The 17,269-nt window shown below is 41.2% G+C and overlaps 1 protein-coding gene across 2 annotated transcripts; it reads right to left on the reverse strand.

Annotated features, from left to right (window-relative positions):
• Positions 1-7,037: 7,037 nt before the first annotated feature.
• On the reverse strand, positions 7,038-9,378 carry LOC116722562 (L-rhamnose-binding lectin CSL3-like). Of its 2 annotated transcripts, XM_032566729.1 has the most exons (7): positions 9,259-9,378; positions 8,969-9,022; positions 8,710-8,728; positions 8,440-8,502; positions 8,220-8,352; positions 8,005-8,108; positions 7,038-7,262 (listed from the first exon to the last, which is right to left on the reverse strand). In XM_032566729.1, the coding sequence occupies exons 2-7, from the start codon at positions 9,020-9,022 to the stop codon at positions 7,243-7,245; spliced, it is 393 nt and encodes a 130-aa protein (XP_032422620.1). In that variant the 5' UTR covers positions 9,259-9,378; the 3' UTR covers positions 7,038-7,242. The 2 variants fall into 2 exon arrangements, with proteins under 2 accessions (XP_032422620.1, XP_032422614.1); XM_032566723.1 differs by having other exon boundaries at positions 8,969-9,378.
• Between the last annotated feature and the right edge of the window lie 7,891 nt (positions 9,379-17,269).

The following is a 17,269-nucleotide window of genomic DNA, read 5'->3' on the forward strand; positions in this document are numbered from 1 at the left end:
GGTGAAAGGAAGAGGGGTCAGGGGAAATAGTTCTGGAACCTGGGACTGGAGGAAACTGGTCGTCAGACTGTATATGAGAAAAAGCGGAGTGAGACACGGGATGGTTCAAATGGAATAATTCTGAGAATCTTTCGTAGGACGCTTACTTGAATGCGGAGGTTAGTATTGTCGATGGTGGCGGCTGGAGAAGTGAGTTACCGTCGGAGAGCGAGCAGGTAAGCCTTGCAGCTGGAGAGCAGGGTGAGCTGGCTTCCGAGCGGAGTTTCGACAGTTAGCCCCCGGAACATGAAGGGCTGGCAGGCTCAGCCGGTGGCGAGGCACAGAGGATCCACGGGGAGGGACCAGGGAGGTAAGTGCACGGAGGAAGGCAACCGATTGGTAATACCAATGGCGTCGTGAGGAACACAAGGAAATCCAGGGGGAAGCGCTTGTCCACATCCAGGAGTCACAGGGCGATCACAAGGAAATCAGTGAAGGCAAACACTCAGGCACTGGAGTGTCAGCTAGGCTGTCCTTATGAAGCACCTCCGCAGCTCTCGAAAATTAGACGCAGGTGCGTCTACAGGTTGGCCGGCACACTTCTCCAGGGGCTCCGCTCACTGGTGACATCTGATGGCTGTTAAAGGAAACGCAGCTTCCCAGAAACAAAAAAAAACCCCAGGACAGAAGAGGAAAAGAAAACAAAATAAAACAGGAAAAGGAACCCCAACCTAACAGTACCCCCCCCTCAACGGACGCCACCTGGCGGACGAGAAGAGGAGGAGGGCCGCGAGGCGGTGAAATCCCTAATAAGGGAGGGGTCCAGGATAAAGGAGCCCGGAACCCAAGAGCGTTCCTCCGGACCGTAGCCCTCCCAGTCAACGAGGTACTGGCGACCCCGGCCACGCCGACGGGAAGCCACAATCCGGCGGACGGAGTATGCCGGGTGACCATCAATAAGACGGGCGGGAGGAGGGGGTTCGGCCGGAGGGCAAAGATCACTGGAAAGGACCGGTTTAAGCTGGGAGACATGAAAAGTAGGATGAACACGTAGGGAGGAAGGAAGGCGGAGGCGTACAGCTGCCGGATTGATGATTGACACTATTTCAAACGGGCCAATGAACCTGGGAGACAATTTCTTGGACATGGACTTGAGGGGTATGTCCCGGGTAGACAACCAGACCTTCTGACCGACCAAGTAAGTGGGCGCAGAGGTTCTTCTCCAGTCAGCCTGTTTCTTGTTCTGCGCGGCAGTGTTATTAAGTGCTGAGAGGGTTTCAGACCAGATCTTTTTACACCGGCGAATGTGATGTTGTACTGACGTGACAGATATGTCCTTCTCGTCGTATGGCATAAGAGGGGGCTGGTAGCCAAGTGACACCTCGAACGGGGAAAACCCTGTGGCTGCTGAAATGTGACTGTTGTGTGCATATTCTACCCAAGGTAGATATTGAGCCCAGTCTCCAGGGTTTGATGTAGTCAGGCAACGCAGCATGGCCTCCAGCTCCTGATTCAACCTCTCCGTCTGGCCGTTAGTCTGGGGATGGTAACCAGAGGTTAGTGACACCTTCGCCCCTAGGGCGGAACAAAATTGTCGCCAAACTTGGGAGATAAACTGAGGACCCCGATCGGAAAGGATCTCCTGGGGAATGCCATGTAACTTAAAAACGTGTTTTATGAGGAGCATGGCAGTTTGAGCGGCAGTGGGGAGTTTGCGAAGGGGAATGAAATGACAGGATTTGGAGAAGCGGTCAACAATAGTGAAAATGGTGGTCATACCCTTAGATGGAGGTAATCCCGTGACAAAGTCAACAGCGATGTGGGACCAAGGTCTCTTGGGGATGGGTAATGGCTGGAGTAATCCTGTGGGTGGCTGATGGGAGGACTTGTTCCTGGAACAGACTGGACATGCTAATACAAACTCTTTGACATCCTTATGAACTGATGGCCACCAGAACCTTCGGTTGACCAACCCAATAGTTCGACTGATACCTGGATGTCCGGAAAACTTGGAGGAATGTATCCACTGCAGAAAGCGGGATCGAGCGGAAGCGGGGACGTACGTCTTTCCCTGTGGACATGACTCAGGGACTGGCTCGGTTAACTGGGCTTGACGGATGAGGTCTTCAACCTCCCAGGTAACTACTCCCACCGTGCAGCTGGAGGGCAGCAGGGGAGCAAGTTCTTTCTCAGAGTCATCGGGTGCATGCAGTCTAGAGAGGGCGTCCGGCTTGACATTTTTTGAACCTGGACGGTAAGAGATAGACAGGTTGAATCGAGAAAAAAATAACGACCAGCGAGACTGTCGAGGGTTGGAACGTTTGGCTGACTGAATGTGAGACAGGTTCTTATGGTCAGTCCAAACTACAATGGGATGCTCAGCTCCCTCTAGCCAGTGTCGCCATTCCTCTAGGGCGAGCTTGATAGCCAGTAACTCTCTGTCCCCCACGTCATAATTGCGTTCTGCTGGCGAAAGTTTGCGGGAGAAAAATGCACAGGGGTGAGTCTTATTATCTTTTTCTGAGACTTGAGACAGCACGGCCCCCACTCCAGAGTCAGAAGCATCGACCTCGAGGATGAACTGTCTTGCTATATCAGGCTGGACTAGTACTGGGGCATTAGCAAACAGGTTCTTGAGTCGGTTGAAAGCTTCCTCTGCTTGTGGGGTCCAGGTAAAACTAGACTTGGTGGATGTGAGTGCAGTTAAAGGTAAAGCGGTCTGGCTATAATTTCGTATGAACCGGCGGTAAAAGTTGGCAAAGCCCAAGAACCGCTGCAGCTGTTTACGGGTCTCGGGTCTAGGCCAGTCCAACACAGCTCTGATCTTGTCCTCTGAGGGTCTTACCTGCCCGCTCTCAAGGACGTAGCCCAGGAAGGTAACCGATGATCGGTGGAACTCACACTTTTCTGCCTTAACGTACAGTTTGTTCTCCATAAGGCGTTGGAGAACCTTCCGGACATGCAGCTTGTGTTCCTCCAGGGACTTGGAATAAATCAGTATGTCGTCTAGATAAACGAAGACAAACACATTAATAAAATCTCTGAGGACATCGTTTACGAGGGCTTGAAAAAAGGCAGGCGCATTAGATAACCCAAACGGCATAGCTAAATACTCATAGTGTCCCATGGGTGTCTTGAATGCCGTCTTCCACTCATCTCCCTCGCGAATGCGAAGGAGGTGGTAGGCATTACGAAGATCGAGTTTTGAGAAAATTGCAGCTTCTTGGACGGGTTCAAAGGCTGAGGAAAGCAAAGGTAGAGGATATTTATTTTTAATGGTGATCTGGTTCAACCCCCTGTAGTCAATGCAGGGCCTCAAGGACCCATCCTTCTTCCCCACGAAGAAGAACCCTGCCCCAAGGGGTGACGAAGAAGTGCGTATGATGCCTGCTACTAACGAGTCATTAATGTATTTCTCCATGGTCTGACGCTCTGGACGGGAGATATTATAAAGTCGGCTGGTGGGTAGTGGAGCTCCAGGTAACAGATCTATGGCACAATCGTAGGGACGGTGGGGGGGTAGAGTGAGTGCTTTGCTCTTACTGAAAACTGCAGCCAGATCCTTATATTCGAGGGGAACCAATGAAAGGTCAGGGGAATTGGTCTCATGCTGCTCTGCTGTTATAGAAGTCGGGGGAACGGCAGAGTGGAGACAAGTTGCATGGCAATCACTGGACCATGACTCAATAGTAGCCTTTCTCCAATTTATTTGTGGGTTATGTGCGAGTAGCCACTCGAACCCCAGGATAACAGAGGAACTGACTGCGGGGAAAACAAAAAAAGAAATCTGCTCTGAATGGTTACCAGAAATCACAAGACGGACGGGTGTAGTCTTCTGGGTTATTCTGGGCAGGACCTCACCATTGAGGGCTGAAACACGAAGTGGGGCCGGAAGTGGTTCTGTAGCGATTCCTAGTTGTTCAACAAGGGTAGAGTCAATTAGATTTTGTTCACAACCTGAGTCGATGAAAACTGCCAGAGGAAGAGATTGATGACGATGGAACAGTGTAGCGGAAATAAGGAGACGAGATCTTCTATTAGTGGGTTGCACCGGCAGCCTCCTCGTCATTACCGCCGGGCCTGCAAGTTTAAACGTACGGGACAGTTAGCAATGAAATGGTTGGGACCCCCACAATACAAGCATAATCGAGAGACTAGTCTTTTTTGCCTCTCCTCAGGTGTCAGGCGGGTGTTACCCAGCTGCATGGGTTCAGGTTCTGCGGTCTCCGAGGGGTTGGGTGCTTCCTGAAGACTAGGACGGGTAGCTTGTAGGGGGGCTCTGACTGAGGGATTTCGGCGATTTCTCTCTTTGGCTCGAGACCGAATTCTATTATCCAGTCTTATGGTCAGACTTATAAACTCCTCTAGAGTCGCAGGTTCATCCAGAGTAGCTAACTCATCTTTAATCTGTTCACTCAATGCATGAAAGTAAGCACTTTTAAGTGCCGTGGCATCCCAATTTGAGGCTGCTGCCTTTATCCTAAAGTCAATGGCAAAATCAGACACAGTTCTTTGCCCCTGTCTTAGGCTCCAGAGTTCTTGGGAAGCTGAAGTCTGGTCTGTTTCTTGACTAAACACCTGTTTTAATTCTTTAATGAAATCGGGATAGGAACAACCAAAATCAGTGGGGGAGGAAAACTTAGCTTCGGCCCAAGCCAGAGCTCGACCGGACAGCAGGGACAGCACATATGCTATTTTAGCGTTGTCGTGTGGAAAACTCTGAGGACAGGAATTGAAAATGATGGAACATTGTAAGATAAATCCTCCACATTTGTGCACATCACCTGTGAACCTCTCGGGAACCGGCAGCCGAATCTCCGAAAACGTGGGACGGATTGGCGGGTCTGGAACTGCAGGTGAGGCTGGGGCTGGAGGCTGCGCCTGCTGAACGGAGCCTTGCAAAAAGTTAGACAACTCGGTTAACCGACGGTTTGTTTCGGCCTGTCTGTTACTCAACTCTCTTAAAGCTGAATCATGTGACTGTATGAGAGCGTGTTGTTCTGATAAAGCCCTTCTTATAGCGTCTGCTGGGGTAGGTTGTTGGCCTGAGTGTTCTGTCATGTTGGGTGATAGCCGGGTTACCCACATGCAAGAACACACCAAGAGGAGCGATATGAAACAACAATAATATTTATTTTGGTGAAAGGAAGAGGGGTCAGGGGAAATAGTTCTGGAACCTGGGACTGGAGGAAACTGGTCGTCAGACTGTATATGAGAAAAAGCGGAGTGAGACACGGGATGGTTCAAATGGAATAATTCTGAGAATCTTTCGTAGGACGCTTACTTGAATGCGGAGGTTAGTATTGTCGATGGTGGCGGCTGGAGAAGTGAGTTACCGTCGGAGAGCGAGCAGGTAAGCCTTGCAGCTGGAGAGCAGGGTGAGCTGGCTTCCGAGCGGAGTTTCGACAGTTAGCCCCCGGAACATGAAGGGCTGGCAGGCTCAGCCGGTGGCGAGGCACAGAGGATCCACGGGGAGGGACCAGGGAGGTAAGTGCACGGAGGAAGGCAACCGATTGGTAATACCAATGGCGTCGTGAGGAACACAAGGAAATCCAGGGGGAAGCGCTTGTCCACATCCAGGAGTCACAGGGCGATCACAAGGAAATCAGTGAAGGCAAACACTCAGGCACTGGAGTGTCAGCTAGGCTGTCCTTATGAAGCACCTCCGCAGCTCTCGAAAATTAGACGCAGGTGCGTCTACAGGTTGGCCGGCACACTTCTCCAGGGGCTCCGCTCACTGGTGACATCTGATGGCTGTTAAAGGAAACGCAGCTTCCCAGAAACAAAAAAAAACCCCCAGGACAGAAGAGGAAAAGAAAACAAAATAAAACAGGAAAAGGAACCCCAACCTAACATCTACAGCATTTTAATGTCGGGGGCCGGATGCATTCTGGTATACAACAGGTGTAGAACTAGTCTGGTCTCTTTCCATGTCAGATTTCAGATATCCAAGCAGTAGTTTATCTGTTTGTTGTGCGGCAGTGTGCAGTTGTTGTTGTCCAGTTGGTTCCATGGTTACCAGCCGTTGTGATGATGTAGAGAACTCTCCGTTTGGATCAGCTGTTCTTGAACGCATCCTGTTTTCTCCATCAGGACAGTGCCAATGTGCAACAGTATACTGGGTGCAATGTACTGTTGAAATGTACATCAGTGCTTTATTGATGATCTCAGTCAGTTAAACTGTCTTGCATTACTTCCTACAAGGATCTGTTGAATGTGAAGAGGATTTAATGCAGAAAGGAATGAAATTGAAATGAGACAAAACAGAAATATAAACCAAATATAAATCCTACTATGGTCAAATAAATATTATAGCTTATAAGGTTCATTTAAACTTGGAATTCCCCTTAGATAAAGTTAGATGAGGCTAAAATATGTTCATGTTCAGACATGCTGCTGCCCAAGATAAATGTGAATTTGACTGTTGCCAAACTTTGCAGAATAACTAAGGCTGACATGTCCCACTATTGGGAGCAATTTAGTTAGGATAGTCAAAGGATTGAGAAAGATACAGATATTTGTGTTAAGTACAAACTTGTGAAAAAACCCAGAGTGAGGCATATGGAGATATGGCCATACATGGAGTGTATGAAATGTTGAGAACAATCCAAAGAAGCATTCTAAAAATCTGAGCTCATTTGAATGAGAGTGTGATGTTTTAGGAACTTTTTAAAGTTTGGAGGTCGGATGAAGCATTTTTCCATTTTTGTAAATAAGCCCCTCAAACCTCAGCCAACCATGACCACATTAAATATGGAAGGTAAAACTAATGGCGTGAAAGTATATGCAACGTTTGGCAAAAATAAAAATGCTAGTTTTTGTGTGTAAACAAAAAAACATCCTAAATGTGTCACTTCTGGTTGGCGGCCATCTTGATCTGATCCAGATGACAGCAGGCAGCGTTCTCACAGACATTCAACCAACTTCCTCCACATGTTCCTTCCTGTTCAGGCTGGAAACAGTTTTTAAACTACCTTCATAGTTTGGAAGGAGTTTGTCAAAGTTTTCGTCCCCATCAGGCTGTTTGTAGCGAACAAAGCAAAACAAACTGAGCAAAATGTAAATGCAAGTCAGGTTTATTGAGGAAAGTTGAAATAGAAGCAAAAAAAGATGAAGATTGGAGAAGAAAAACAAATAAAATGCTAAGTAAACATAAAAAGAAACTGAAGACAGATGAAGCTGCACATCAGTGGATCACAACGTCTGTAGATGTTACTGATTATGATGCATTTCATCCTCAGCACAGCAGATCTGATCGTCGCTTCATTCAGTTGCAGATGGAACTGAAAACATGGAAATATTAACAATATCGTTTCAGCAGACTGCATTTTAGACATCAGAAAGTGAAATATCACCAGTTCTAAAGCTGCAACAAGGCCTCTGGAGAGTCAAGGCTGGTTTTCTGTCTTTGGTGTAAAAATTAAATATATTCTTTCTAAGTAAATGCAGAAAGACCCAGGCTAGGATTCAAACCCAGGACCTTGTTGCTGCAAGGCATTAGTGCTACTGACTGTGTTACTGAGCTGGACTGGAACATTAAAGCGGATGAGGGAAAAGTTTTAACCAGACTACAGAGTTTGGACAAAACCTGCTCCACAGGATCGCCATGGCAACCAAACTCTGAGTCTTGATATTTTATTATGGGATGCTTACAGTTTTTATTTAAAAAAGAAAGAAAGAAATTCGAGGAATCAAAAAACAGGAATAAACAAATTAATAAATAAAATAAATACATATAAAAAACAAAATATGAATGAAAATGAAAAATAAAAAATGAAACCTTGCAAATATGGATGAATTGAGAATCTTAAAAAGATTATTTCACCTAATTAATTTCCTAATTGAAAAGCTGGATTTGTTAATCAGGTTAAAAACATGGTAAATTAAGCTGCTACTAATGGAGTTTCTTCAAGATAAAAAAAAGGAAATTTAAATCAGCTGAATAAAACAAATGTGACATTAATGCTTTTCAATGTTGTTCTTGAATTTTAGAAATATTTTAGTGAAGTTAGACCATAAACTCACTTTCACATAGATATATCACATCCAGGTACTTGTAGGTCCCAACACAGGGATCTCCGAACACAGAGCTGCTGGCTAAGATATTGCACGTTGATTTCCCCTCGCATCTGCGGATTCACATCAAGGTCAGTTTCCTAGAAATTGTGATTTGCCGTTTCTTGGATTTATTAATTAATATCCAGTTAGAAAACCCTTTAGGAAAGATTGAAGCTCTGTACCTCTGAAACACGGATTCTGCCCTCGTAGCACAATTAGTGTTCTTCGTCTGCTCTTTAGGTATCCCAACATAGCACGTCATCCGATTGCTGCGTCCATATATAGCACTGGTCACATAGATAGCCTGACCTTCTTCTGCCAGAGCGAAGAGGAAATGTTGGAAATCTGAATGTATTCATGGTGTAATGCTCCAGAACCGACCAGTGAAACCAGTGACCTTACCACAGTGGAGTCGAGCCACTGTTCCTTCACAGGCAACAAGGGATTTTTCCTCTGGGAGCCATGCTGCATATGAGACATTCAGATCATATTCATATCAGGACACAGAAAAGTCCAAACACCCACGAACTAAAGATAAATTCATGTTTAACAGTTTTAGATCCAATAAATGATGAACATTCAACATCAGCCTTCATGCCCAGCTTGTCTTCATACTAAAACCTGCAGCGCCACCTTGTGAACTCAAAACACCAGAAAGATTAAAGCACAAACCTCCTGATGAACTTTTTCCCTGTTAACCAAGAGAGACAGATATAAAAAATAATTACTTTTAAAAACTTTTTTGTCTTCAAAGTTTTTAGAGTTGATTGAAGATAACGTTATCATCGTTTATCTGCTGTTCATACAGACACATTTCTGTGTTTCACTGCCTGTTTCACATACAGTCAAAATAAAGACATAAAAACACAAAATGTAGATTTTTAACAAATGATTTTCTAAACAGCAAACAGAAGAGAAGATTTTCACTCACATTGATTTCCAGGATGAATCCACAAAGGAACAAAGTAAAAAGAACAAATTTCATCTGTATGAAGATAAGAAACATTCAGTTACTCTGAAATATGACTCAAAATATTAGATGATTTTCTACAACATTTTCAACAAGCTGCTGAACCAAATCATACATTTCATCCATCAATATAAACATGATGGAAACAAGTTTTCATGTCTCTGAGAATCAGAACTAGAATTTATCATAACATATATTAGAAGAACAGAATTGTAAGCAGCTTTTTTTGGGTTTGTTCAGTCAAATTTTACCTTGTTGTGATGAAGAATCAAAGCAGCAGCAGAAACCAGATTCACTAGCAGCAGTGTGCCTTCAACCAGGGAATGGAGGGTTTATAAACCTTCACTGATGATCTGACAGAGGAACAAAATGTCTTTGACTAGAAGTCCAGGTTGGTGATGGGTGAGGCAGGAATGTGTCAGGTTTTATCAGATTATGGAAATATTTCAGTGCTGTGCTTAGATGATTCAAGTAACTGTAAAAATGTTCTTTAAAATTGTATAAGTTTGATGACCTCTATTAATTGTGTGCAAGTATAACAATATTATTTTATATTCTCATGTTTTTGATTCAGTTTCACTAGCAACACTGAAGGTTTAGTGCAGCTAAACTGAAGAATTAATAATATTATCCACATAGAAACCTTCTGACAACATGAAGTAGGCCAAAGGTCTCATAAAGCAACACATCATGATGTGTTGGTGTTGTCTCGTTTGGACCCACCCAAGTGTTAGGCTCCAGGAAGAAATCAAACCAAATCAATCATCAATATTTGATGTGATGGTTGGTAAAGTAAAGTTTAAGTGACTTAATGGTGCATGAATATTCAGCTGGATGTTGCTTTAGACAGGAAATAAATCTTTATTTTTCAGTTCTGGTATTCCTCTGTCTTGTTAGCAGAGGGGTTCTACAGCATTTTAATGTCGGGGGGCGGATGCATTCTGGTATACAACAGGTGTAGAACTAGTATGGTCTCTTTCCATGTCAGATTTCAGATATCCAAGCAGTAATTTATCTGTTTGTTGTGCAGCAGTGTGCAGTTGTTGTTGTCCAGTTGGTTCCATGGTTACCAGCCGTTGTGATGATGTAGAGAACTCTCCGTTTGGATCAGCTGTTCTTGAACGCATCCTGTTTTCTCCATCAGGACAGTGCTGAGTGGGTTCTGCTGACTGTGGCCTGATGTCAGCAGAGCTTACTTGTTTCTGATTCAGAGAGCAAAATATTTTTGATGATGATTCGGATTCTTAACAGGACAAACAAAACAATCGCAGAATTTTAAGAGGATTTTTTTTTTTTTTTGCAGAGTTCAGTAATTAAAGATGTAATCAGGAACAACCAGAGGAAGGAATGATGGATGGATGAGTGGATGGATGAGTGGATGGATGAGTGGATGGATGCATAAACAGATGAAGGGAATGATGGTTGAATGGACAAACAGAAGGATGAAATGCAGAAGTATGACAGATAACTAAACGGATTATAAATTACTCAATATATCAGCATTAACACCAAAATCTGTCTCATAACTGAAACTAATTTGATATTAATCATGGATGTTTATCTATGACCCTGGAGACGCCAGCCTCCAGCAGGAATTATTATTATTTATTTCCATCTTGCTGCCTTTGGGCTGATGAGGTTGGTCATGTGGTATTTGTTTGGTCATGTGATGGTGATGCAGTGCATTGTGGGATGTTTGACCGAAGCAGAGTAGCCATGTCAGTGGTTGAGTTGTCATGGGGTTGATATGGTAGGAAAATATTAATGAGATATGATGTATGCTAATGACCATAACAGCAATATTAACATTTGGGATTAATATCAACCCCAATTTTTAAATTGATGCATCCATATCACATTCTGTATGTGAACATTCAGTGTGTGATAAACCCATATTTATGTATAATATGTGGTTTATATATCTATTTAAATATGTTATATATTATATGGAGAGAAGGCCTCTGATAGGTTAGGCCTTACAGGAAGTAGAAAAATAATTATTAAATTGGCATATAGAGACGGAGTGGGATTAAAGTTAATGCCAGCAGTGTGATCATTTTCATCACCTGTTAAATAATATAACTAAAGAAATTAACAAACTTAATCGTTTGATGAAAATAAACTGTTCTTGAACCAAACATAAATAATGTTATTTGGGAAACTTTCAATCAAATACAGAAATTCAAATACAAAAAGTTGGTGTGAATATTGAAATAGTTCATAAAAACTCATTTCTAATGATAAACTCAACCAGAAACCAAACATCTGATATGTTCAAAGAAAAGTCTCAAAACGCATCACTGACCAAGTCGGTCATGGAGCTAAAAGCTTTGCATGCTCTCTGCTGTTCACTAATCTGACCTGTGTGGTAAATACAAAACGACACCACAGGCATTAACAACAATACAAAAGAGCAATAAAATTAAACCACAAGATGGCGTAGTTTTTTCTCATTAAATGTAAAAAAGGTCAAAGCCATTCAGGCCTTCATGTTATCATGAAATGTGAAAAAACATTTCTCTTTTTAAGAGGAAGTTAAATCTGCAAGGCATCAGAAAGAAATTCCACATTTCCAGGAATAGAACCACAGGGTCGCAGATATACTGTAGACAGAATGTGAAGCTCAACATTATGGGACCCCAGACTGAAAAAGCACAGAGAAAAACCCATAAAGTTTGACACATAAAGTTTGTTCTACCAAATAAGATGTGAACCTAAAGCTGCGTTATTCTTGTAATTAAAACTTGACAATGCCTCTGTCTTAAAGACAGCAATTAAATTCAAAACCACAAAACCTCTGTCAGCTGACAGTTGCTAAAAACACATTGTTAAAAACTTCTAAAATATAATGTTGTAAAAAAAAAAAAAATCACTAATTACTTGTAAGTAAATTTCTCAAGAATTTGTTTGAAAAGACTTAATTTGACAACAGATCTGCGATTTGCAAATAATTTGGAATCAAGAAACAGTTGGTTCATTTGAGGCAACTTGTTGCACTTTTATTATAAGAACAACTGCAGAGGACAAAATACTCTGGGTATTTAAATGTTATTTCTTTAAAGTCAAGAAGAGACTCACTTGTTAGTTTTGCTAAAGGCAATAACTCAGGATTGTGCTTCGTGTGTTGGCAGAAGGTATGTAAATACCTTTGCATTGTTCAAGAGCCTTTAAACAATGACTAATGAGTTTTTCTTTGACTAATGAAGTCATTAGCCAAAGAAAAACATTTTTAAAAAATGTGCAAAACAACACAGTCCAGCTTTTCTTCATTTCTGATTATTAGAGCTTATTTAACCTTTTGCTGTTTCCTGGTTGTCAGTATGTTAACGTCAGGCTTAAGGTGTTAGTTTGGAAAAACCAGTTGGATTTTATGCTGTTGCTAAACAAAACTGTTCTTATTCTCCCTGAAATGTTTGCCTTAAACATTTTATCTTTGAGAAGAAGCTCTTATCATTAGATATCACACCATTCATACAAGATATTTATGCCTAAATCTTAATCCGTTTGTAGTTTATAGCATGTTGCTGATGCTTATGGGGATCTCATTCAACATAAATATTCATAAACATAAACATGAACCTCCAGTCCCAGACAAAGCAGCACAGACTCTGGTGCAGAAACATCCACATCACATTTACAGATAATTTTCTCTCTGTGCTTTTCCAGAATCCCAAGGCCTTAGAAACGACTTGGTGACCATTTCCAGACTCAAATAGCAAAGATTTATTTCTTCTCTCTTCCTAAATGTATTTACATCATGGCATGATAAATAAAGCTATATTTCAACAAAATCTATAGAGAGGATTGAAATTAATTCATCATTTAAAACAGCATTTTGTAGTTACTGGAATCAACTTTGCATGACACTGAAATTTGTCCACAATCTGACAAAACTGAGAAAAAGCAAATTCAGAAGGAATCGTTAGCTCCAACATGTTTCCAGAGATATTAGTAAGGTTTTAAATATTGAACTCATCCAAGAGTAAAATAACTGGGATTTCATAGAGCAGATAAAGACATTAATGGTTTATGATTCCTGTATAAAACCAGAGAGCAGATGGAGACGGCTGACAGAATCACGATCCACATCAAGGCCAAGAATCTTTAACAGAAAATCCCACCTGGCTGCTGCAGCCAGTAACTAAAACCCAACTGGGTTTTTCCATCCCAACATTTTCAGTCTGGTGTACCTGCTAGCTGGGCTGGGGGCTATAAAGAGATGATCAGTAATTTATCAACAGGAATGAGGAGAAAAGGCTTCAGGTGTGACACACCCATCACCAACCTGAACTTCTGGTCAGAAAAACTCAACAGGCTGAATTGTTGCCTGGATAAAGACATTTTGTTCCTCTGTCAGATCATCAGTGAAGGTTTATAAACCCTCCATTCCCTGGTTGAAGGCACACTGCTGCTAGTGAGTCCTGCTGCTGCTGCTGCTGCTTGGATTCTTCATCACAACAAGGTAAGATTTGACTTAAAACTGGAAAATTAATAGTAAGATTAAGTCTTGCAAAAAACTTTATGTTCATATTTATTAATTCAACTGTGCCATTTAGTTCAGCAGATTGTTGAAAATATTTCAGCAAATCATTGAGTTTTTCTCAGTCATATCTCAGAGTAACTGAATGTTTCCTATTTTCATACAGATGAAATTCGTCCTTTTTACTTTGTTCCTTTGTGGATTTGTCCTGGAAATCAATGTGAGTGAAAACCTTCTCTTCTCTTTGTGGTTTGAATATCTGTTGTTAAAAACATTATTTTACTGGTTTTATTTAGCAATTATAGTTTTCTTGTCATTCAGTTCTTAACCAGATTTTAATTTGATGCTTACATCTCCAAGGAGCTTGAAGTAAAAATCCTGCCATTTCTATTTGTGATTCATTTTGTTGTTGTTTTTTTTTAACAGGCTGGACGTGGTTTTCAAAAACCGAAAAGTTAGTTTTGCAAGTTTTAGTATGAACACAAGATTATTTAATCTAAAATTATGAAACATAAATATTGCTTTAGGTCATGGATAGCTGAACTTTTCAGTGTATTGATATTAATATGATCTGAATCTCTCATATAACAGAACCAAGGTCATTTGGAGGAATAAGAACTGCTGTGGCATGTGAGGGATCAGAGGCTCACTTATCGTGTGGTAAGGTCACTGGTTTTACTGGTTGTTCTGGAGCATTACACCATGAATACTTTCAGATTTCCAACATTTCGTCTTCTGTCTTCCAACAGCGCATGAGGATATATTTGTGATCAGTGCTATATATGGACGCAGCAATCGGATGACGTGCTCCGTTGGGATACCTGCAGAGCAGACGAAGAACACTAATTGTGCTACGAGGGCAGAATCCGTGTTTCAGAAGTACAGAGCTTCAATCTTTCCTAAAGGGTTTTCTAACTGGATATTAATTAATAAATCCAAGAAATGGCAAATCACAATTTCTAGGAAACTGACCTTGATGTGAATCCGCAGATGCGAGGGGAACTCAAAGTGCAATATCTTAGCCAGCAGCTCTGTGCTCGGAGATCCCTGTGTTGGGACCTACAAGTACCTGGATGTGATATATCTATGTTAAAGTGAGTTTATGGTCTAACTTCACTAAAATATTTCTAAAATTCAAGAACAACATTGAAAAGCATTAATGTCACATTTGTTTTATTCAGCTGATTTAAATTTCCTTTTTTTTATCTTGAAGAAACTCCATCAGTAGCAGCTTTACCATGTTTTTAACCTGATTAACAAACCCAGCTTTTCAATTAGGAAATTAATTAGGTGAAATAATCTTTTTAAGATTCTCAATTCATCCATATTTCCAAGGTTTCATTTTTTATTTTTCATTTTCATTCATATTTTGTTTTTTATATGTATTTATTTTATTTATTAATTTGTTTATTCCTGTTTTTTGATTCCTCGAATTTCTTTCTTTCTTTTTTAAATAAAAAACGTAAGCACCCCATAATAAAATATCAAGACTCAGAGTTTGGTTGCCATGGCGATCCTGTGGAGCAGGTTTTGTCCGAACTCTGTAGTCTGGTTAAAACTTTTCCCTCATCCGCTTTAATGTTCCAGTCCAGCTCAGTAACACAGTCAGTAGCACTAATGCCTTGCAGCAACAAGGTCCTGGGTTTGAATCCTAGCCTGGGTCTTTCTGCATTTACTTAGAAAGAATATATTTAATTTTTACACCAAAGACAGAAAACCAGCCTTGACTCTCCAGAGGCCTTGTTGCAGCTTTAGAACTGGTGATATTTCACTTTCTGATGTCTAAAATGCATTCTGCTGAAACGATATTGTTAATATTTCCATGTTTTCAGTTCCATCTGCAACTGAATGAAGCGACGATCAGATCTGCTGTGCTGAGGATGAAATGCATCATAATCAGTAACATCTACAGACGTTGTGATCCACTGATGTGCAGCTTCATCTGTCTTCAGTTTCTTTTTATGTTTACTTAGCATTTTATTTGTTTTTCTTCTCCAATCTTCATCTTTTTTTGCTTCTATTTCAACTTTCCTGAATAAACCTGACTTGCATTTACATTTTGCTCAGTTTGTTTTGCTTTGTTCGCTACAAACAGCCTGATGGGGACGAAAACTTTGACAAACTCCTTCCAAACTATGAAGGTAGTTTAAAAACTGTTTCCAGCCTGAACAGGAAGGAACATGTGGAGGAAGTTGGTTGAATGTCTGTGAGAACGCTGCCTGCTGTCATCTGGATCAGATCAAGATGGCCGCCAACCAGAAGTGACACATTTAGGATGTTTTTTTGTTTACACACAAAAACTAGCATTTTTATTTTTGCCAAACGTTGCATATACTTTCACGCCATTAGTTTTACCTTCCATATTTAATGTGGTCATGGTTGGCTGAGGTTTGTGGGGCTTATTTACAAAAATGAAAAAATGCTTCATCCGACCTCCAAACTTTAAAAAGTTCCTAAAACATCACACTCTCATTCAAATGAGCTCAGATTTTTAGAATGCTTCTTTGGATTGTTCTCAACATTTCATACACTCCATGTATGGCCATATCTCCATATGCCTCACTCTGGGTTTTTTCACAAGTTTGTACTTAACACAAATATCTGTATCTTTCTCAATCCTTTGACTATCCTAACTAAATTGCTCCCAATAGTGGGACATGTCAGCCTTAGTTATTCTGCAAAGTTTGGCAACAGTCAAATTCACATTTATCTTGGGCAGCAGCATGTCTGAACATGAACATATTTTAGCCTCATCTAACTTTATCTAAGGGGAATTCCAAGTTTAAATGAACCTTATAAGCTATAATATTTATTTGACCATAGTAGGATTTGTATTTGGTTTATATTTCTGTTTTGTCTCATTTCAATTTCATTCCTTTCTGCATTAAATCCTCTTCACATTCAACAGATCCTTGTAGGAAGTAATGCAAGACAGTTTAACTGACTGAGATCATCAATAAAGCACTGATGTACATTTCAACAGTACATTGCACCCAGTATACTGTTGCACATTGGCACTGTCCTGATGGAGAAAACAGGATGCGTTCAAGAACAGCTGATCCAAACGGAGAGTTCTCTACATCATCACAACAGCTGATAACCATGGAACCAACTGGACAACAACAACTGCACACTGCTGCACAGCAGATAACCAACCAGCTGGATATCTGACATGTGAAGAGACCAAACTAGCTCTACACCTGTCGTTTCCCAGAATGCATCTGGCCCCTACCAGTAATCTGCTTTTACAGTATGGCTGCACTTTACCCTGAGTGTTGCTAGTGAAACTGAATCAAAAACATGGATACTAAAAATAAATTCATACTGTTAAATTTATAAAATTTTAAAGAACATTTTTACAGTTACTTGAATCATCTAAGCACAGCACTGAAATATTTCCATAATCTGATAAAACCTGACACATTCCTGCCTCACACATCACCAACCTGGACTTCTGGTCAGAAAACCTCAACAGGACGAATTGTTGCCTGGATAAAGACATTTTGTTCCTCTGTCAGATCATCAGTGAAGATTTATAAACCCTCCATTCCCTGGTTGAAGGCACACTGCTGCTAGTGAATCTGGTTTCTGCTGCTGCTTTGCTTCTTCATCACAACAAGGTAAAATTTGACTGAACAAACCCAAAAAAAGCTGCTTACAATTCTGTTCTTCTAATATATGTTATGATAAATTCTAGTTCTGATTCTCAGAGACATGAAAACTTGTTTCCATCATGTTTATATTGATGGATGAAATGTATGATTTGGTTCAGCAGCTTGTTG

This window comes from Xiphophorus hellerii, chromosome 1 (genome assembly GCF_003331165.1).
Source record: "Xiphophorus hellerii strain 12219 chromosome 1, Xiphophorus_hellerii-4.1, whole genome shotgun sequence".
NCBI classification, from domain to species: Eukaryota; Metazoa; Chordata; class Actinopteri; order Cyprinodontiformes; family Poeciliidae; genus Xiphophorus; species Xiphophorus hellerii.